The 17,022-nt window shown below is 50.4% G+C and overlaps 2 protein-coding genes across 2 annotated transcripts in view; both read right to left on the reverse strand.

Annotated features, from left to right (window-relative positions):
- Positions 1–1,606, reverse strand: part of LOC105518552 — a 35,313-nt gene extending 33,707 nt beyond the window's left edge. The window contains 2 exon segments of the mRNA XM_011951585.1: positions 802–1,070; positions 1,527–1,606. Coding sequence (XP_011806975.1) covers positions 802–1,070; positions 1,527–1,606 — 349 coding nt within the window.
- A 1,698-nt stretch (positions 1,607–3,304) lies between these two features.
- EML1 (echinoderm microtubule associated protein like 1) overlaps positions 3,305–17,022 on the reverse strand; it is a 208,273-nt gene continuing 194,555 nt past the window's right edge. Inside the window, exons 19-24 of the mRNA XM_011951483.1 lie at positions 9,190–9,287; positions 8,979–9,066; positions 7,415–7,510; positions 6,090–6,220; positions 3,636–5,419; positions 3,305–3,592 (exon numbers count right to left, since the gene is read on the reverse strand). Of these exons, the coding sequence (XP_011806873.1) occupies positions 5,294–5,419; positions 6,090–6,220; positions 7,415–7,510; positions 8,979–9,066; positions 9,190–9,287 (539 nt within the window). The 3' untranslated portion in view covers positions 3,305–3,592; positions 3,636–5,293. The remainder of the gene's footprint in view (positions 3,593–3,635; positions 5,420–6,089; positions 6,221–7,414; positions 7,511–8,978; positions 9,067–9,189; positions 9,288–17,022) is intronic.

Consider the following 17,022-nt stretch of genomic DNA (forward strand, 5'->3'; position numbering starts at 1 on the left):
GCCCAGCTAATTTTTTGAATTTAGTAGAGACGGGGTTTCACCATGTTGGCCAGGCTGGTCTCGAACTCCTGACCTCAGGTGATCCGCCTGCCTCGGCCTCCCAAAGTGCTAGGATTACAGGCATGAGCCACCGCGCCCGGCCAAAGTTTTTTTAAAAAGAGAATCTGCAGGAAGAACAGGCCTGGATTCAGTTTTCTTTTTTTTTTTTTGAGACGGAATCTCGCTCTGTCGCCCAGGCTGGAGTGCAGTGGCGCGATCTCGGCTCACGACAAGCTCCGCCTCCTGGGTTGACGCCATTCTCCTGCCTCAGCCTCCCGAGTAGCTGGGACACCACGCCCGGCTAATTTTTTTGCATTTTTAGTGCAGATGGGGTTTCACTGTGTTAGCCATGCTGGTCTCGATCTCCTGACCTCTTGATCCGCCTGCCTCGGCCTCCCAAAGTGCTGGGGTTACAGGGGTGAGCCGCCGGGCCCGGCCCTGGAGTCAGTTTTCACCTTGTATCAAGCACGTGTTCCTCGGCTCCTTTTCACCAAAACCTGTCCCGCCAGTTGTGGACTGGACCATTCCCGTCTGCCCTTTCCTATGTGCTCCTATTGCCTGTAACACAGGATGACAGCAGCCTGTTCCCAAACCACAGAAGAGATGGCTAATGAATGGAATAGCCAACCTTTGGGCGGTGGAAGGAGCCATTCAAAAAAATGTGGGGGGCTGGGGAGATGCCAGAATAGGCTTTCCAGTGACGCAGGGTAGCCCCTGCCAGGGAGCCCCTCTCACCCCGGCGGCCAGGCACCTAAGACCTACCAATGCCAAGAATCCACTGAACTTTGCCTCTCCCCAGTTCCAACTGGCCTGGAAACTCCCTCCACCTCCCGCCCCCACTGGGCTCCTGACAGCCCTGTGCGACCTGTGGCCGCATGTTCTCTCTTCCCTCCGAGGCTGAGGCTGTCCCCACCTTGCCTGTATCTCCTGCCAGGCACTGCCTGCGAGTGGAGACGCTGGAATGCCGGTTGCTAAGCCAGTGCAGAGCCCACACTGGCTCCTGGTGAGCACCGCATCGAGCTGCCCTGCTGCTGGGGACACAAGATCCTCCGTGTGCGGGACTGTCTTCTGCTCCACCACCCCCCTCCTGGCTCTCCCTCCTTTCAGCAGCTCCCTTACCTGCCCTTGGATACTGGAGTCCCCCAAGCTGGCTCGGAAGCCTCTTCTCCTGGCTTGGGTTGAGCAATCTACAATCTCAAGCACACCTGGGCTCCCAAAACCAGCCTCTGAGGACAGCCTCCTGTGTTTACCTCCCGCAGGATGTTTGTGCTGGGCCTGCAAAGCCGAATGCCAACTTTGCCCTTGCAGTTGGATGTCAACTGTCTTCACCTGATCCAGGCCTGACTTACTACTCTCCTTCAGACGGGTGGGGTCTGCATTTTAGCTCATGGCACTGTCATCCCACCAGAGAAGCAGTCAGGGACCTGGGACTCACCCCCGCCCACATCCACTCCATCTGCGGGCCCTGCTGACACCACCCCACAAACCTCTCCGCGACAGTGCTCCCACCTCCCCACTCCACGCCGCCATCACCGCCCACTAAGATGACAGGAAGGCCCCCACCCATCAGTCCCCAGCCTGGAAGACCTTTCAGAACTGCGGTGGGAATCCTTCCCTGCCTAACCCACCAGTGGCCCCCTCTTTGCTATTGGGATTTGGAATAAAGCCCTTAACATGCCCCCAGGCTCTGCCTCTCACAAGCTGCCCCAGACTCCCATGCCCAGCTGTGCTCTTGAATTTCCCTCTCAAAAGGGTTTTGCGAATGCTGGCCGCAGCCTCCGGTGCCTCTCTCCCCGCTCTCCCAGGTCATTTCCTTCTCTTTCTGCCAGGGAAGCTTTCTGGAGTCCCCACACTCGCTCACGTCTTCCAGTTAGATGCTCTCAATTCCTTCCTGGCTTGTATGGTGGTCGTCTAGCATGCGGCTGGGCATGCCTTCTGCGAACCTCTGGCTCCTCTGATGCCATGTAGGTGCCCCAGGGCAGGCACTGGGGTGGTTTTGCCCGTCCTTATATTCCCAGCGCCCAGCACATGTTCGTGAAGACAAGTTTGGAACAAGTGCCAGTCTTGGGGAAGTTACTTCCTTCTCCAAGCCTCAGTGTATCTGTCAAATAGCCCTGCTTTCCCTGCAGGCTGTCACAAGCCTACAAAGTCCCCCAAACACCCGCAGAATGACAGACGGCCTCCCTTCCCTGGTGGTGTCACTCTTCAAATCAACTTCCCAGGCCCTGGAGGCAGGCGGCAGCCAGCTGGCAGCCTCCAGAGTCCCCAGAGAGACAGGGTCTCATTTTGCCACCCAGGCTGGAGTGCAGTGGTCTGACCAAGGCTCACTGCAGCCTCGACCTCCCAGGCTCAAGCAATCTTCCCACCTCGGCCTCCAGAGTAGCTGGGATGACAGGCACACACCACTACACTCAGCTACTTTTCAAAGTTTTTGGTAGAGATGGGGTCCCGCTGTGTTGCCCAGGCTGGTCTCGAACTCCTGGGCTCAAGCGATCCTCCTGCCTCAGCCTCCCAAAGTGCTGGGATTACAGGCTGGGCCACTGTGCCTGGCCTCTTTTATGATTTTCTTAACATTTAATCTCCTCTTTATTCCAAGAGTGTACTATATAATACATATTAACAAAGTATGTGGAAATTGTTCTCAGTGAGGCGTCCAGTCAACAGTAGGCTATCGGTAGTTAGGTGTTTGGAAAGTAAAAAGTTATATGTAGATCTCTGCGTGTGGGGTCAGCACCCCTCACCCCGCTGCTGTTCAAGGGTCAACCGTACTCTTCCGCAAGCTTTAAAGCATGTGAACGCCAGTGCCTACCCTGTTCTCGAGGAAATCCAGTGTTCCCTTGATACTTGACCTTATCTAAACAGGACTGCCACGAAGACTTCACTCTGCAAAAGCAACAATTTCATCTTAACACAAAGTTTAAAATGGTAAATTAAAAAAAAATCCCGAGGGCTTTTTGTTCACTGGAAAATTCTCTCATGCTAACAAACTTAATTATCGTAACTACAAATAAATTGTAATCTTTCCTTTCCTTTCATCTTTCCTCATCTTATGTGTTGCAGGGAAGCCAGGCTAAGGGCTGCCCGGTTCCTGAGCCTCTCGTTCCGGAAGAATCCCGGAGGTTCAAGGCCTTGCTTGCCTGAGAGGTGCTGAGCAGTGGCACAGGGCCATTGCTTGCCGTGTTAACAGTGACTGAATGAACAGGGAACACCTGCAAGGTTAATACTGCACTGGTCAAAGAATTTCATTTACAATGAAATGAAGCCATTTTAAATCCATCAAATTCATTCATTCATAAAATGATTAATTCATTATAAAGAGAGCTATAGTAGTTTACATATATATAAAATAGTACATATATCTAAAATAGTAATATATTTGTGTGTGTATATTTTTTATCCTTTGTCTATTATTAAGCTTGGAAAATAGGAGTACATAGAAATAAAAGTAGACCTTACTGACATGTAAATCAATAATGAATGCCTTTTCCTTCCCTCATCTTATTCCCTCCACTGTTAATTGAAAAACAATTGCTTTTGCCAGTATTCACAAAACCTGTTAATTGAAAAACAATTGCTTTTGCCAGTATTCACAAAACCACATAAACTGACAATTGAGTATGGTAATAGGCCAAATCCTTTATAGTTATCTCCCCTGATGAATGTTTCCACACCATCTGCAAACTATAGTCTCATCTGCAAACTACAGTCTCATCTGCAAATGGCCCAGGTGAGAACAAAATCTGCATATGAAACAGAACATAGTGTGAATCATAGCTAACTTTAAATATTTTAATTTATATGCTTTCATGAATATAGGTCAATAAGAAATCCACTTTTCAGATTTTATTTCATTATAGAATATATTTGACAAGGATACATACAAACAGATTCATCTTCAATAATACATGGTGTTTACTGGTGCCCTGCACTTCCGCAGTAGGCTGGTGATGTCATCAAAAATGTTTCTGAAAGTTGCACTTAATCAGCCACTCTAAACAACCAGTGCCATAGAGCTCAGATAATTCCATTCATTTGCTTGCCTAGAATGAGTAAAAATCTTAATATTTGTTTTAAAGTCTGTTTATTACTCTTCTATTTAAAAATTTGAGATACATTCCCCAATGTAAACAATAAATTTCAATTTGTCACACAATCGAAATGGATAAGGCCTTCTTGACAAATTTCTGCCACCTCCGTTTAACGCATCGAAACTCAATCTTATCTCATACTGTAATGAGTCGCCCATGCACAAAAGCCAGGAAAAGCAGCTGCCCTTGGTACCTGGTGGAGCCCTTCGAGACTTCTCTCTGCAGGTTTACGGTACGCTCGAGAGAGATCTTTCTGACTTGGTCTACTTGGTCGTAAAATACAAATATACAATGTCCATAAGCATAAGACAGTAAAGCCTAGTCTTACATATTTATTATGAATTGCTAGAATCCTATACAAGTACAATATCATCTCATGCCAAGTAATATACACAAGAAGGTGGCAAAATGTCTCACCGTTAATCAGGGCGTGTGAACAAGGGATGGGGGATGCAAGCCAGGTGGGTGTGAAGAGGCTGACCGCATCTGGTTAGGCAGGACGGTGTCACTGAAACTTGGAAACGCCTGTGTACCCTGCTGAGATATTTAAGTCAATTAGGAGTAGAATCTGCTCAGCACAAGAGGAATACAAGCCCTCTCTCACAGCCTCCCCATGGGAGAATGTAAGGAAACCTCGGAAAATGTAACCAAATACAGTCTCATCTTTGCGTCTCCTGATTCAGCCGTGCAAATCAGTTATTCACTCTTCTTAAGTGATCTGTCCTTTTAGGACCAACTCCTCAACAGCCCTCATGGTTCAGTACCTCATTATCATCATAAATATTTGACTTAGCAAGCTAGATGGTGAAACAGTGAAGACTATATACAGTGTTTTAAAAGGCATTCTGTGACCATTTTTGAAGAGTTCATAGAAAAGTTACTAAGAATATACCAGTTACTTCTGTTGATGTCGCTGTCATGTAAACGCTGGAACCTTGCTGGTATTCAGTGTGCACTGTGTCGTATATTGTACAACAAAAGTGAACACGGAACCACTGCTCCGCTGTGGCGCCCGCTGACGCACTAAGCTAAGGTAGCCGGCGGAGGGCACAGTTTTCCTGAGGTTTGTAAGAATTTTTTAAACAAAACAGAAATCACAGTGACCAAGGGTAATGTGAGTCTGTGTCTTCCTTGCCCATGCTGCTCCCCACAGCTCTTGGTGGGGACTAAACAACGCGCCACTGCATGATGCTCGTGTCTTTCCCGCCCGTGGAGATGAGGTGGCTGTCTTCACAGAGGAAATCGACGTTGGTGACGTGGCTGCTGTGCCCGCCGTAGATGTGGCTCGGAGCCTGGAGGGAATGACATGGGGGAAAGCTTCCTTTACTACAAGGCAAACCGTCTGGGATGGAAAGTGCTTGAATTCTCACTGCATGCTTTAATTCCTTTACTCGCCCTCCACTCGGCAGCTCTCACTTGGGCACCTGTTCTGTGCGTGGCACAGAAGGGACACAGAAACAAAACCCACAGTCCTCGTGGCCTGGCAGGGGACAAATACGAGCAAATGACTGCCCTCGGCTGAGAGACACGTTCAATATCAGAGGTGCCAGGTATGAGGTCGCCCCAAAAGCGGGCCTAACCAGGTGCCCAGGGCTGAGGGCGAGGGATCTCCTCACTGAAGGAGGATCAGGGTCAGAGTGACGGAGGATGAGGGAGGGTGCCCCAAGCCTCAGGGCTGGCTCAGCTGAGCAGGGCCGCAGCAAGGGGGCCGTGGTGGAGGGCAGAGCCGTGAGTCCATGGAGCCACAGAGGCAGACGAGCGGATCTGAAGGGCTCTGTGGGTCCCGTGGGGCTTGGGGTTTCCCTCAGGGCGGCCGGAAGTGCTCAGGGCACGGATAACAGAGTCACATCCGCCTTTGTGACTGGCAGCACTCACAGCCCATTTCCATTTAGTCTCCCAACAGGTCGGGCATACGTGCACGCCCCATGGGGGGTAAGATTAGCGAAGAAAGAAGCTCTTTACCCTGAACTGCGAGCAGGGGTATGAGAAGAGGTGCACTTTGCCAAAGTCGTCGCCTGTTGACAGGAGTTTCTTCTCGTGGGCCCGACAGACAGCATTGATGTCGGTTCCATCTGAGCCTTCTGGCCACACTCCTAAAACAAAGACCACAAACGGCGCTGGAGACGTCAGGGGCCACAGGGCCACGGCATGCAGGAGCCGCCCACTGGACAGTCCTGAACACAAAACTGCCTCAAGTCCAGCTTTAGAAACAAGGGTGAAAAAAGCACAACAGCCTCGGTTCCTGGCCTCTCCCTGTGCGCCCAGCCTCCTCTCACTCAGGCCCGTGTCCAGGGCTCTGCTGTGCGAAAGGAGCCAAGACGAGCTTTCTGAGCTGCCAGGTCTTTTGAGGCCTCTTCTTGAGGCCAAGACAGACGGTGCCAGGAGCCCCAGTTCTCAATGCAATGCCTCGCCTTGATCTCTGAAGCATCTGACGGGAAGCGGCCCTGTCCTCAAGCCTGCGGTTTCCTTGTTATTGCTGTGACTCTCTACATGAGCAGGTGTCTCCAAAGGCCTTTTAACCCCGGGTGTGCATGTGCTTCTTGGGGTCACTCACTGTGGCTGCTGTTTGCTTGGGGCAGCCTGGCAGCTGTGCCCATCATTACTGGCTCCAGGCTCTGCATCCCTGAGCCCAGGTGGGCCTGGAGGATGGGTGGGTGGAGGACCCTTTTAACAATACCTGTGGCTAGGAGAGGGCTGGATGCATGTCGGGTTTTTGACGGGGAGCTCTGGAGCGAACTTCTGGATCTCAGCACTGAACACCATAAAACTGCAAATTCTCACCAATCTACTGACTTGTGGTCTTATGTAAAGAGATAATAAATACTACCTTTAAAAATTCTATTAATTTGCAGCCCTTTAATTTAGGTTACTTATGAATACATTCCTAAAGTGAACTTTGAAGAAAGTGAAAATTTTAGTTTAAGAACAAAAAAAATATAAATAATAACCCTCACAAATGATAAGATGACTGAGTGCCCTCTGGCCCACCAGGTCCACCTGGCACAGCCTGATAGGAGAGGGTTCCAGGGAGTTCTCTCAGGATCCGCCGTCCTGTGCGATGGAGAAGGGTTAAAAACCCATCTTTCCGGTGTTTCTCAGCAGGCCATGGCCAGGCAAGCTCTGGCCAGACCCCAGCGTGCGGCAGGAGGTGTGTCGTTGCATGGGCCTCCGGTAGCAGCAGAGCAGTCTGACAAGGCTGGTGACCATGAGACTCCATAGCTACTGAAGACATATTTTAAAAGGAGACACTCTTTTGTTGGAACCAGTGAAATCTGCAGCAAACTCACCAAAAACATGGAATCCCAAAGTGCAGGTATAGGTAGCCCATTCAATGTCTCTCGTCGTTTCCACACTTACGACTTGCTTACAGGCAGAGGGAACCCCTGAAAAAAGCAAACACAGTCTGATAACATCTAAGCCAAGGCCCCACCCCTCCCCTGAGCAAGGCTAGCCCCCAGAGCCGTGCCCCGTTGGGTACAGAGCCCTCCCCGGAGAGGGAGACCCTCCACTGCCCAGTTGGGCGGGAACCACGTGTGCACAGCTGTGAGCTCCCCTGGAACTGAGCCCGAGCCCCTGGGCCTGGGTGGAGACACCCTCTTCTTTGTTTTTTTACCATCTCCATCTCTGTTTCCCAGTCTGGCTTCTCTTGTCTCTGGTTCCTGGGTCTCCGCTTGCTGCCTGCCCCCGCCAGGGCCCCTGAACACAGCTCTGCCTCTGCTGTCAGGACCCCCAGCTTCCCCACACCCCTCAGTCCCTTCAGCTCAGAGTCAGGAATGGAGGTTATTGAAACCAGTCACACCAAGGGCCTCCCAAGGAACATTTGTGTGTTCCCCAAATGAGCTCTCACCAGCAGAGTACGAGACCTCATCTGAGAAGGTTCTAGACCCAGGACTGTGCCTGAAAACCATCCCGTTCCTGTGCCTGTGTCAGGCAGGACCTGGACAGGGAGGAGGTGAGACGGGTGTGGCTGCCCTCCCCACTGGAGGGAGCTCAGTCTCGGTACACACTGCCCTGCTTTCCCTGCCGCCAGTGGTCCTGCCTGTCCTGGTCCTCAATAAGTGGTGACACTCAAGTGAGTGTGACTCCCCCACCCCTGTGGGCTCTTGGAGCCTGTGTTTTGGGCTCTGAGCCCTTCTCTGCATCATGGGGCCAAGCCAGAAAGCGCTGTAGATCATCTGAGAAGATGCAGGGGCGGAACGCTGCGCTTTCTAGTAACTTCCAGCACGGCAGCAGTGAGGCCTTCCTCGTGCCCTGTGAGCTGACCTGTGTGGCTGAGAGTGCGGCACGTGGCAGGTGCTTGGTGGGTGTCTGAGGAACCAGTGCATGGCACGAGGATGTGCTTGTAAGTGCCAGCCTCGATCATCCTCACCGTGCCTGGGCCCAGAGACTGGCCAGGGTGGGGTTGGAGGAGGAGGAGGAGGGGTCCCAGGGCTGCAGTCTACCCCGGTGGGAGGGACGTCATGGTCCCTCCTGTGAGGGTGACACCTTGACATGCCCTCCTCTTGCCTGGATAGCTCTGGACCCACTCACATCGGCCACATCCACCCGGACCCACCCCCTTCTGCCACATCTGCCTGCCCCCAGAACCCCCTGCAGGGCTCGGCCTTCTTCCCCTTTGGGCAGGCCCAGCATCTTCTCCTCCACAGCGGCTCGCAGTCGGCAGGAAACCAGGAAGGACCCAAGAGGCCACGCAGCCCCACTCCTCTATGTTACGGAGGCAGAAACCACGGCCTAGAGATGATGGCACGTGCCTGAGTCACACGGGAGGTGGGTTTCCACAGAGGCCTCCCGGGTTTCAGAGTGAACACTTTCTGAGCTCGAGACTTCCCACAACCCCAGGGTGGTACTCACAGTACAGGATTTCGTAGTCTCCGGAATTTGACACGAGGAATTGCGAGTTTACAGACCAGTCCAGGTGAGTAATGAAGCTGGAATGACCCTGGGAGAGAAAAACACCATCTTCATTTCACCAGCCTCAGAAGTCCCTGCCAACGCTGTTCCGTGTACTTAAATGACTGCACGCAGGTACGGCAGAAGCGACAGGGCCACTGTCAGCGCTTACCGAGCACTTGCCCACTCGTGTGTACTTCCTCCCGTTGTCACTGACGCCATATATATAGATGCAGTTGTCATGCGAGCCTATGGCTAAGAAATTCCCATCTATAAAAAGATGACAAATCACATTTCAGATGTTAACAATACACACTTTATTCATTACAAAGGATAATGGTAACTGCCACCAGATTTAGAAAAAATCGCCAGATTCACATATTATTGCCAAGAGAAACACCTGCTTTTGAATGAATCCTCTGCTACTTCCAAAGCTATTTTTTGAAAAATACACACCTGGCCAGATGATAAAATCTGGTAAAGATTTATAAATTTTTATGAACTCTTTTGTTTTTGAGACAGCGTTTTGCTGTGTCACCCAGGCTGGAGTACAGTGGTGTGATCGTAGCTCACTGCAGCCTCAACCTCCTGGGCTCAGGTGATCCTAGGCAAGTAGCTGGGACTACAGGCGTGTGCCACAACACTTGGCTAATTTAAAAACATTTTTTTTTTTTTGTAGAGTTGGAGTCTCGCTGTGTTGACCAGGTTGATTTCAAACTCCTGAGCTCAAGTGATCTGCCTGCCTTGGCCTCCCAAAGTGCTGGGATTACAGGCGTGAGCCACTGCACCCTATACATTCTTTTCATACAATTTTATGAAATCTTATAGGCCCTTCCCTGTCCCAATCACTGAAGGATGGAGACTAAATTCCTTGGAGGGGCCCACAAAGCCCACCAGGATGGCCTTCCAGCTACGTCACTCCTCACTGAACACATGGGTTCACTCAGGCCTCTGTACTCACTGCCCCCTGCCTAGACAGCCCTTCCCGCCTCTCTTTCCAGGGGTATCTTAGTATCTTCTCCCCCTTCGTTTCTGGTTCTGGGAGGGCCTAAGGACTCAGGCTGTGATGCTTGTGTGGAAACACACGGGAAGGAGCCCTTTGCAACAAAAGGCAGCAGCAGCCCTGGTGGCTGGAAGCGACCACACCGTGCACGCTGTGCAGGGAGGAGGACCCAGGGCGCCCAGGACAGGAAACCAGGCCTGGAGGTGAGTCCGGGAAAAGGTCAGACTTTCCTGAGCCAGCAAGCAAAAAGAAGGACTAGAAACCTGGAGCCACGCAGGCTCCAGAACAGAATGCAGGGTAGCGGGGGTCTTTCCGCTCCAGCTAGGGGGCTGCAGGTCCTCTATCCACAAAACACAGCGAGCAGCGCATTTTCACAGCAGTCGGGAGGCTCCACTTGGACAATATCTGTACAGGGCCTGGTGCTCACAGGAGCTTAGGTAAAGCATCAGGAAGGGTTGTTTCTCCCCTCCCTCTTTCCTGTGATTTTCCTTCTGCCAGGCAGGAATCCTGCAGGACCCAGGGTGGCCTGGCGCCTCAGGGAATGGTATTTTAGGAAGTGTTGGCCTAGGCCAGGTCAAAATAGGGGCGATGTAAGACCAATGCAGCCTATCCAAATCAAAAATCCTGAAGGAATGAGGCAAATACACATATTTTGCTGAAAAAACCAAAAAGGACTACTGTAGCCAGAGATGGGCTGTCATCGGCTGCTGCTGAGGCTCGAGAAGGCCAGGTGACCACGCCGGAAACCAACTGTCCTTGCGATCAGTGCCTGCAACTGGCCATGCCTGGACAGCAACAGTGACGATGACCACAATAAACACGAAATGCTACTAACAATGGCCACTTAATGATACCAATTACAATTACTAAATGGCCAGTATGGAATTTTTTTTTTTTTAGATGGCGTTTCACTCTTGTTGATCAGGCTGGGGAGTGCAATGGTATGATCTTGGCTCACTGCAACCTCCGTCTCCTGAGTTCAAGCGATTCTCCTGCCTCAGCCTCCCAAGTAGCTGGGATTACAGGCACATGCCACTGCACCTGGCTAATTTTTGTATTTTTAGTAGAGATGGGGGTTTCACCATGTTGGCCAGGCTGGTCTTGAACTCCTGACCTCAGGAGATCCACCTGCCTTGGCCTCCCAAAGTGCTGGATTACAGGCGTGAGCCACTGTGCCCGGCCCGGTCAATATGTTTGAGAGTCAGCTATGTGCTAGGTCCAATTCTAAACTCTTCCTGTATTAACTTATTTAATCCTTATAACAACCTCACGAAGTAGATGTGATTATCCCCATTTTTCAAGAGAGGAAAGTGAGGCGTGTACAGTAAACTAACTCGTCCAAGGTTGCACAGGTTTCCTGAAACTGGCTTAAACCCAGGGAGTCTGCCTCCTGGGGCACTGCCCCTCCGACCAGCTGTGGGGTAAAGAACAGCTGAAAATCTGTCACATGACACGGCAGGGGATTGGCTGTCCACTCTTATGCAAAAGGTCTCAAAGAACTACTTGATCAGGCCAGGTGCAGTAGCTCACACTTGTAATCCCAGCACTTTGGAAGGCTGAGGCGGGCAGATCACCTGAGGTCAGGAGTTTGAGACCAGCCTGGCCAACATGGTGAAGCCCTGTCTCTACTAAAAATACAAAAATTAGCTGGAGGCAGTGGCACACACCTGTAGCCCCAGCTACTAGGGAGGGTGAGGCTGGAGAATGGCTTGAATTCGGGAGGCAGACGTTGCAGTGAGCCGAGATCGCGCCACTGTACTCTAGCCTGGGCGACAGAGCGACATTCCGTCTCAAAAAAAAAAAAAAAAAAAAACTACCTCATCATTTGTGAACTCAAAAGATAATGAGGTCTCTTTCATAATGGAACCATTTGTTTGTTTTCTAGAGACGGGGTCTTGCTGTGTCACCCAGGCTGCAGTGCTGCAGTGCAATCCCAGCTTACCACAACCTCGACCTCCTCGACTCCTGCCATGGTCTCCAGAGCAGCTGGGACTACAGGTGTGCGCTACTATGCCCAGCTAATTTTTTAATTTTTTTGTTGAGACGGGGGTCTCACTATGTTGCTCAAGCTGGTCTTGAACTCCTGCGCTCAAGCAAAACATCCTCAGCCTCCCAAAGCGCTGGGATTACAGGTGTGAGCCACTGTGCCCAGCCATAATGGAATTATTTGTTATTTAACAAACAGGTTTAAGGCAATTGGTTAATTGCTTAAGAAAAAAAATCATGTTACAACATCATCCCCCAAAAAAGTTCACTTAAAAATGAGCTTCAAGGCACAATTTTCATGCAGTAAAATGCACACATTTCAAGTGCATGGTTCGAGGAGTTTTGACAAATACATCTGTGTAACCACCATCCCCATATCAGTTTTTTCTTTTTTAGATGGAGCGGCCCAGGCTGGAGTGCAATGGTGCACGGACCCTCTGCCCCTCTGCCTCCTGGGTTCAAGCGATTCTCCTGCTTCAGCCTCCCAGGTAGCTGGGATTACAGGTGCCTGCCACAGCGTCTGGCTAATTATTTTGCATTTTTAGTAGAGATGGGGTTTCGTCACGTAGGCCAGGCTGGTCTCGAACTCCTGATCTCAGGTGATCCACTCGCCTCGACCTTCCAAAGAGATGGGATTACAGGCGTGAGCTACCACGCCCGGCCCCCATATCTGTTTTTAAAAATGAATGAAACAGGACTTTACAATCTCTTTCAGCAATCCACTTCTATCTCTGACAGCCTTAATCAGATTGTAATTCCTCCTTCCCATTATAATCCACAGTCTTCTTGCAGGAGTTGAAGCTCCCTTCTGCCTGGCGAAGTCCTCCCTGCAGAGGGGAACTGGCTGATTGTATCGTCCACATCCCCAGGCCTCTGCACAGGTATGGAGAGATGTCCTAGGAGGCCCTCATCTTCCTCGTGGACAACTCTGACCACCCCCCCCCACCCCCCCAGGTCTCCACATCCTTAGCACACACCCGCCAGTGCGTGATGCGGAAATGCAGGCAGTGTCTCAGAGACAAAGGCAGAACCAGGAGAAATGTTTTCTTCCTCAGAGGAGGTGCCTCCCAGCCCCTGGCCCCCACCGCAATAAAAACTCAAAACGACTTTGACCACAGCGACCGCCCGGGAAGATGGCAGAGTGTGAGGATGAGAATGCGGTCTTTGAGGCAGAAAAATGGGGTTCAAATCCTAGCTCTTCTACCTACATTCATCCATAAATACATAAAACCAACTGCCTAAGAAATCAAAACCAACCAGCGTTCGTCAATGTGCTAACCAGAGGCCAGATGAAACCCAGCACAGCCTGTTCCTTGGGTCCCGCAGAGCCCTTTTTCTTTCCCTAATTGTTCTCCTCTCCTCCAAAAACTCTCTAAGCCTCATTCCCCGGCTCTCTCGGAGACTGAGATTCCTAAACTTACTCCACTGAAATAAGCTAGGATTTGGCCCCAAATGAAAACCAACTGGAGAACTCATAAAGACACGGGAACAAGAGTCCAGGCACGCAGGGGAGAAGGACAACCTTACTGCTGTTTTCTACTGATTGCTCACTCTTGACCAGGCAGGAGGCTGGGGGCTTCAGTCAAGCCCAACAGCGCCCCAGCAGAGGGTTCAATTAGACTTGCTCTGAAGATGAGGAAACTGAGGCTTAGTAACTTGTGTACGGCAACACAGCCAGGTGAGTGGCACAGACAGAAATCCTTGCATGCTTGCAAAGTACCTGCATGCTGACGAGTGAGATCTTGGGGTGGAAGATGGTCTGCAGGTGCAGGAACAACCGTGCAGCTATGGTGCAGCCTCTCTCCTGGCACAGACTGTAATTTTGGGCTTGGAGACAAGACTGCTGCATCTGCACGGGGATTGGCCCAGGGAAGGGGGATGCCACATGGCAGGGGAAAGGGCTGGCTCGGTGGCAGGGGCTGCATCACCACAGCTCTCAGACCCGGGCAGACAGGGGATTTGATACTGCAAGTGACAGAGTGAATGCCAGATTCTGAGTCGTTCTAGTAAAAGCAGAAAAAACCCACCTTTCAAACAACCACACGGATAAGATCAAAGAAGAGAAATACAATTGCAGGACCAGTTGCACCTGGTCCTTTCTGGGCTTCTCTCTCTCATCTTCATGTTCAGATTTTTACCCTAGTTTCAATAAGCTGAAACTAGAACAGGCAGGCTAAGGATGTGCAGTTGGGCTTAATAAGTAGGAAATTATTTTCTTCCTATTTCTGTTCTTTAAAAAAGTACAATCTTAATTCAATCAAAACTCCATTCTGTCCAATCATAAAGTGCTCTATAAGATTCTTGACATGGATGTTAAATATGAAAACTGTCACTATGAAGCTTCTGTATTTAATAAGCCTATGTGGGAGCTGGCTTTTGCCAACACTTAACTGACTGTGGTTGTAATCAACTTCCATGTAACATTAGCTTATCAGCAAAAGACCATGTTATGTAAAACAGTTCATAAACGAAAAAGCAGTTGCCAAAACATGCCTGAGATGGGTACTCAGTGATCCATGGGAATTCTCTAGGCTCGTGGCTCTGAGCACATGCCAAAGAACCCCCACCCGCTCTGGGTGATTTGCATGCACTCCTGGAGGGCTCGGCTTCGTGGTCAGGTCCCACGTGTGTGCCCAGAGTTCCAGGGCTTTCTAAACCTCCCTCTTCCACCCACGGTGAGGTACAGACCAACAACTCAAACCTGGGCCTGCCTGTCGTGCGAGAAGTGAGAAATCACCAGAAAGATTTAGTTCTCAACTGCTGCTAAAGTTTTGACTGCCCAGTTTATGAAGCAACCCCTCAGACCCGTGCCCCTGCACAATTAACATCAGCCTTGAACCTTGATTTGCAAAACAGCCCCAGTTCCTCCTAAAGCTCCATCTCCACAACCCCAGTCTGTGGCAAAGGGTCAATGTCCACCCACATCACTAAGTGTGAAGGTGGCATTTATCCCTGGGCAGGGGGCCTGCGGCTGGGGGCTCGTCGGTCCTTCCCATGTCCTGGAGGCCCAGCTCCACCTATAAAGCTCAAGAACTGCTACCAGCTTTTCCTCTGGCCATCAGCAGAACCCTCAGAGCTTTCCTGAGACTGACAGAATGAGAAAAAGCCCTCACCATTTCATCATGGTTTCCCTTCTTAGCACAGGGTGCTGCTACCTTGGAGATGGGCTACAGACCTTGGCTGGGATTTTGGCAGCAAGTTTCTGAAATTCCATGTCAATGGCAATCTGTGCTTGGGCATCCAATGCTGTCTTTCTCTCTCTCTTTAGTTTTAGGTCTGTAAATACTTAAATCCAAAAAGGAGATAGTAATCCACAACAGTATAGCCTACATGCTGGAAAAATCTTGTGTAACCAGAAAACTCACACTGCTGATCACATTTTGCTTTGCGTCCGCTGCACTGTAGTTAGTTACAGCTACATTCATGCATGCAACTAACCTGTCATAAACCCCGTGCTAGGAGCTAGCTGGGCACACAGTGCTGAACAAAATAGGGTCCCTCCCATTATGGAACTGTGGGTCATTCCCCAGGGGTCTGAGTCCACCATCTGGGTGCTGCTCCTGGGGCCATCAGTGCTGCTGTTACTGAAGATGATAGCACATCCCCTGTGACATCTGCATAATGCTCTGCAGAGAACTCACTCACACTTCTTTCGGGTGGGCCTCATGGTAACTCGCTGTCTGATCTGAAAAGGTCACCTGGCTAACTAAGGGAGGACACTAGATTCAGATGCAGTTGGCCTGGCCCTGGCTTAGGGCTTTCACTTTTGCCCCACACAGCTCCCAGGCAATGACTCTGAAGCCAAGAAGCAGAGTTCTAGTAGGAAGAGCTCTCTGCTCTCCAGGGAATGGTCATGAGTGTAACCGACAAGAAATAAAAATATGCTTCCCAACAGACCCGCTCATGTTAGCAGGCGCTGACAGGTATCGGAGGGCTTTCCAGGAAAGAGGCTGCAGATGACGCCCTCGTGCCTTCAGCAGACATTCAAAATCACTGAGAAAATGGTGAGAAACACAGGACAGGATACAGAACACCGGCTAAATTAACAGAAAGAAATGTGACACTGAAGAGGTCATGAATGAAAGGCATTCCAAGTCAGGCTCCTTCTCGACATGGAGAACGGGCTGCCACAGGGGCTGAGCAGTTGTCCATTTAGGGTGAGAAGTTATGAACGTGGTTCAGGGACAAGGAACAAGCATCCAAAAGAGATGCTCTATCAGATTCTCTCTAAAGCTTGAGGACACGTCCCACTGTGAGGCAGAGTCGACGCTGTCAATAAGGTTATAAACTAGAAGATCCCTACAGAGACCAGCAGCTCAGAGTCAGCCACGTATTTCCCACAACCAAAACTCCAATTTCCAAGAGTGTCAGCACTTCGACACTCTTGTGCAGCCAAATGGCCTGCGCTTGACAGAAAAACAGTATTTCCTACAACATAATCACATAATGAAAAGGTTTAGAGACAATCTCCTACCCCGTGGCAATGAGCACTCCTAACACCCATATTGTAATCTCCTCCCTTCAGATGAAAAAGGAAGGAGGGCCTCCTGAGAGAAAGGGCTATAGGTAAGAAATGTATACAAGTATCCTGAAACAACTTGTTATGCCAGAGAACGAGTATTAAAAGCTCCTGAGGTCATGTCAAAAGGACCCAGGAGTGAACTAGAGTAACTTCCACTGGCCAATGATGAATACATTGTTCCACCTAATGTAATACACTAGAACATAGCAAATATACTTCAATCCATAATGGCACCAAAACCACACCACCACCACCACCAATACCACCACACTACCACCACCACCGCTACTGCCACCGCCACCACCGCCACCACCACCACCACCAGTACCAATATCACCACCACCACGACCACCACAACCACCAATATCACCACCACCACTACCACCACCATCACAACCACCACCACTACCACTGCTGCCGCCACTACCACTACCAGCGCCACCACCACCACCTCCACCACCAATATTACCACCACCACCACAACCACCACCACC

Source organism: Colobus angolensis, unplaced genomic scaffold (assembly GCF_000951035.1).
Source record: "Colobus angolensis palliatus isolate OR3802 unplaced genomic scaffold, Cang.pa_1.0 Scaffold32, whole genome shotgun sequence".
Taxonomy (NCBI): domain Eukaryota; kingdom Metazoa; phylum Chordata; class Mammalia; order Primates; family Cercopithecidae; genus Colobus; species Colobus angolensis.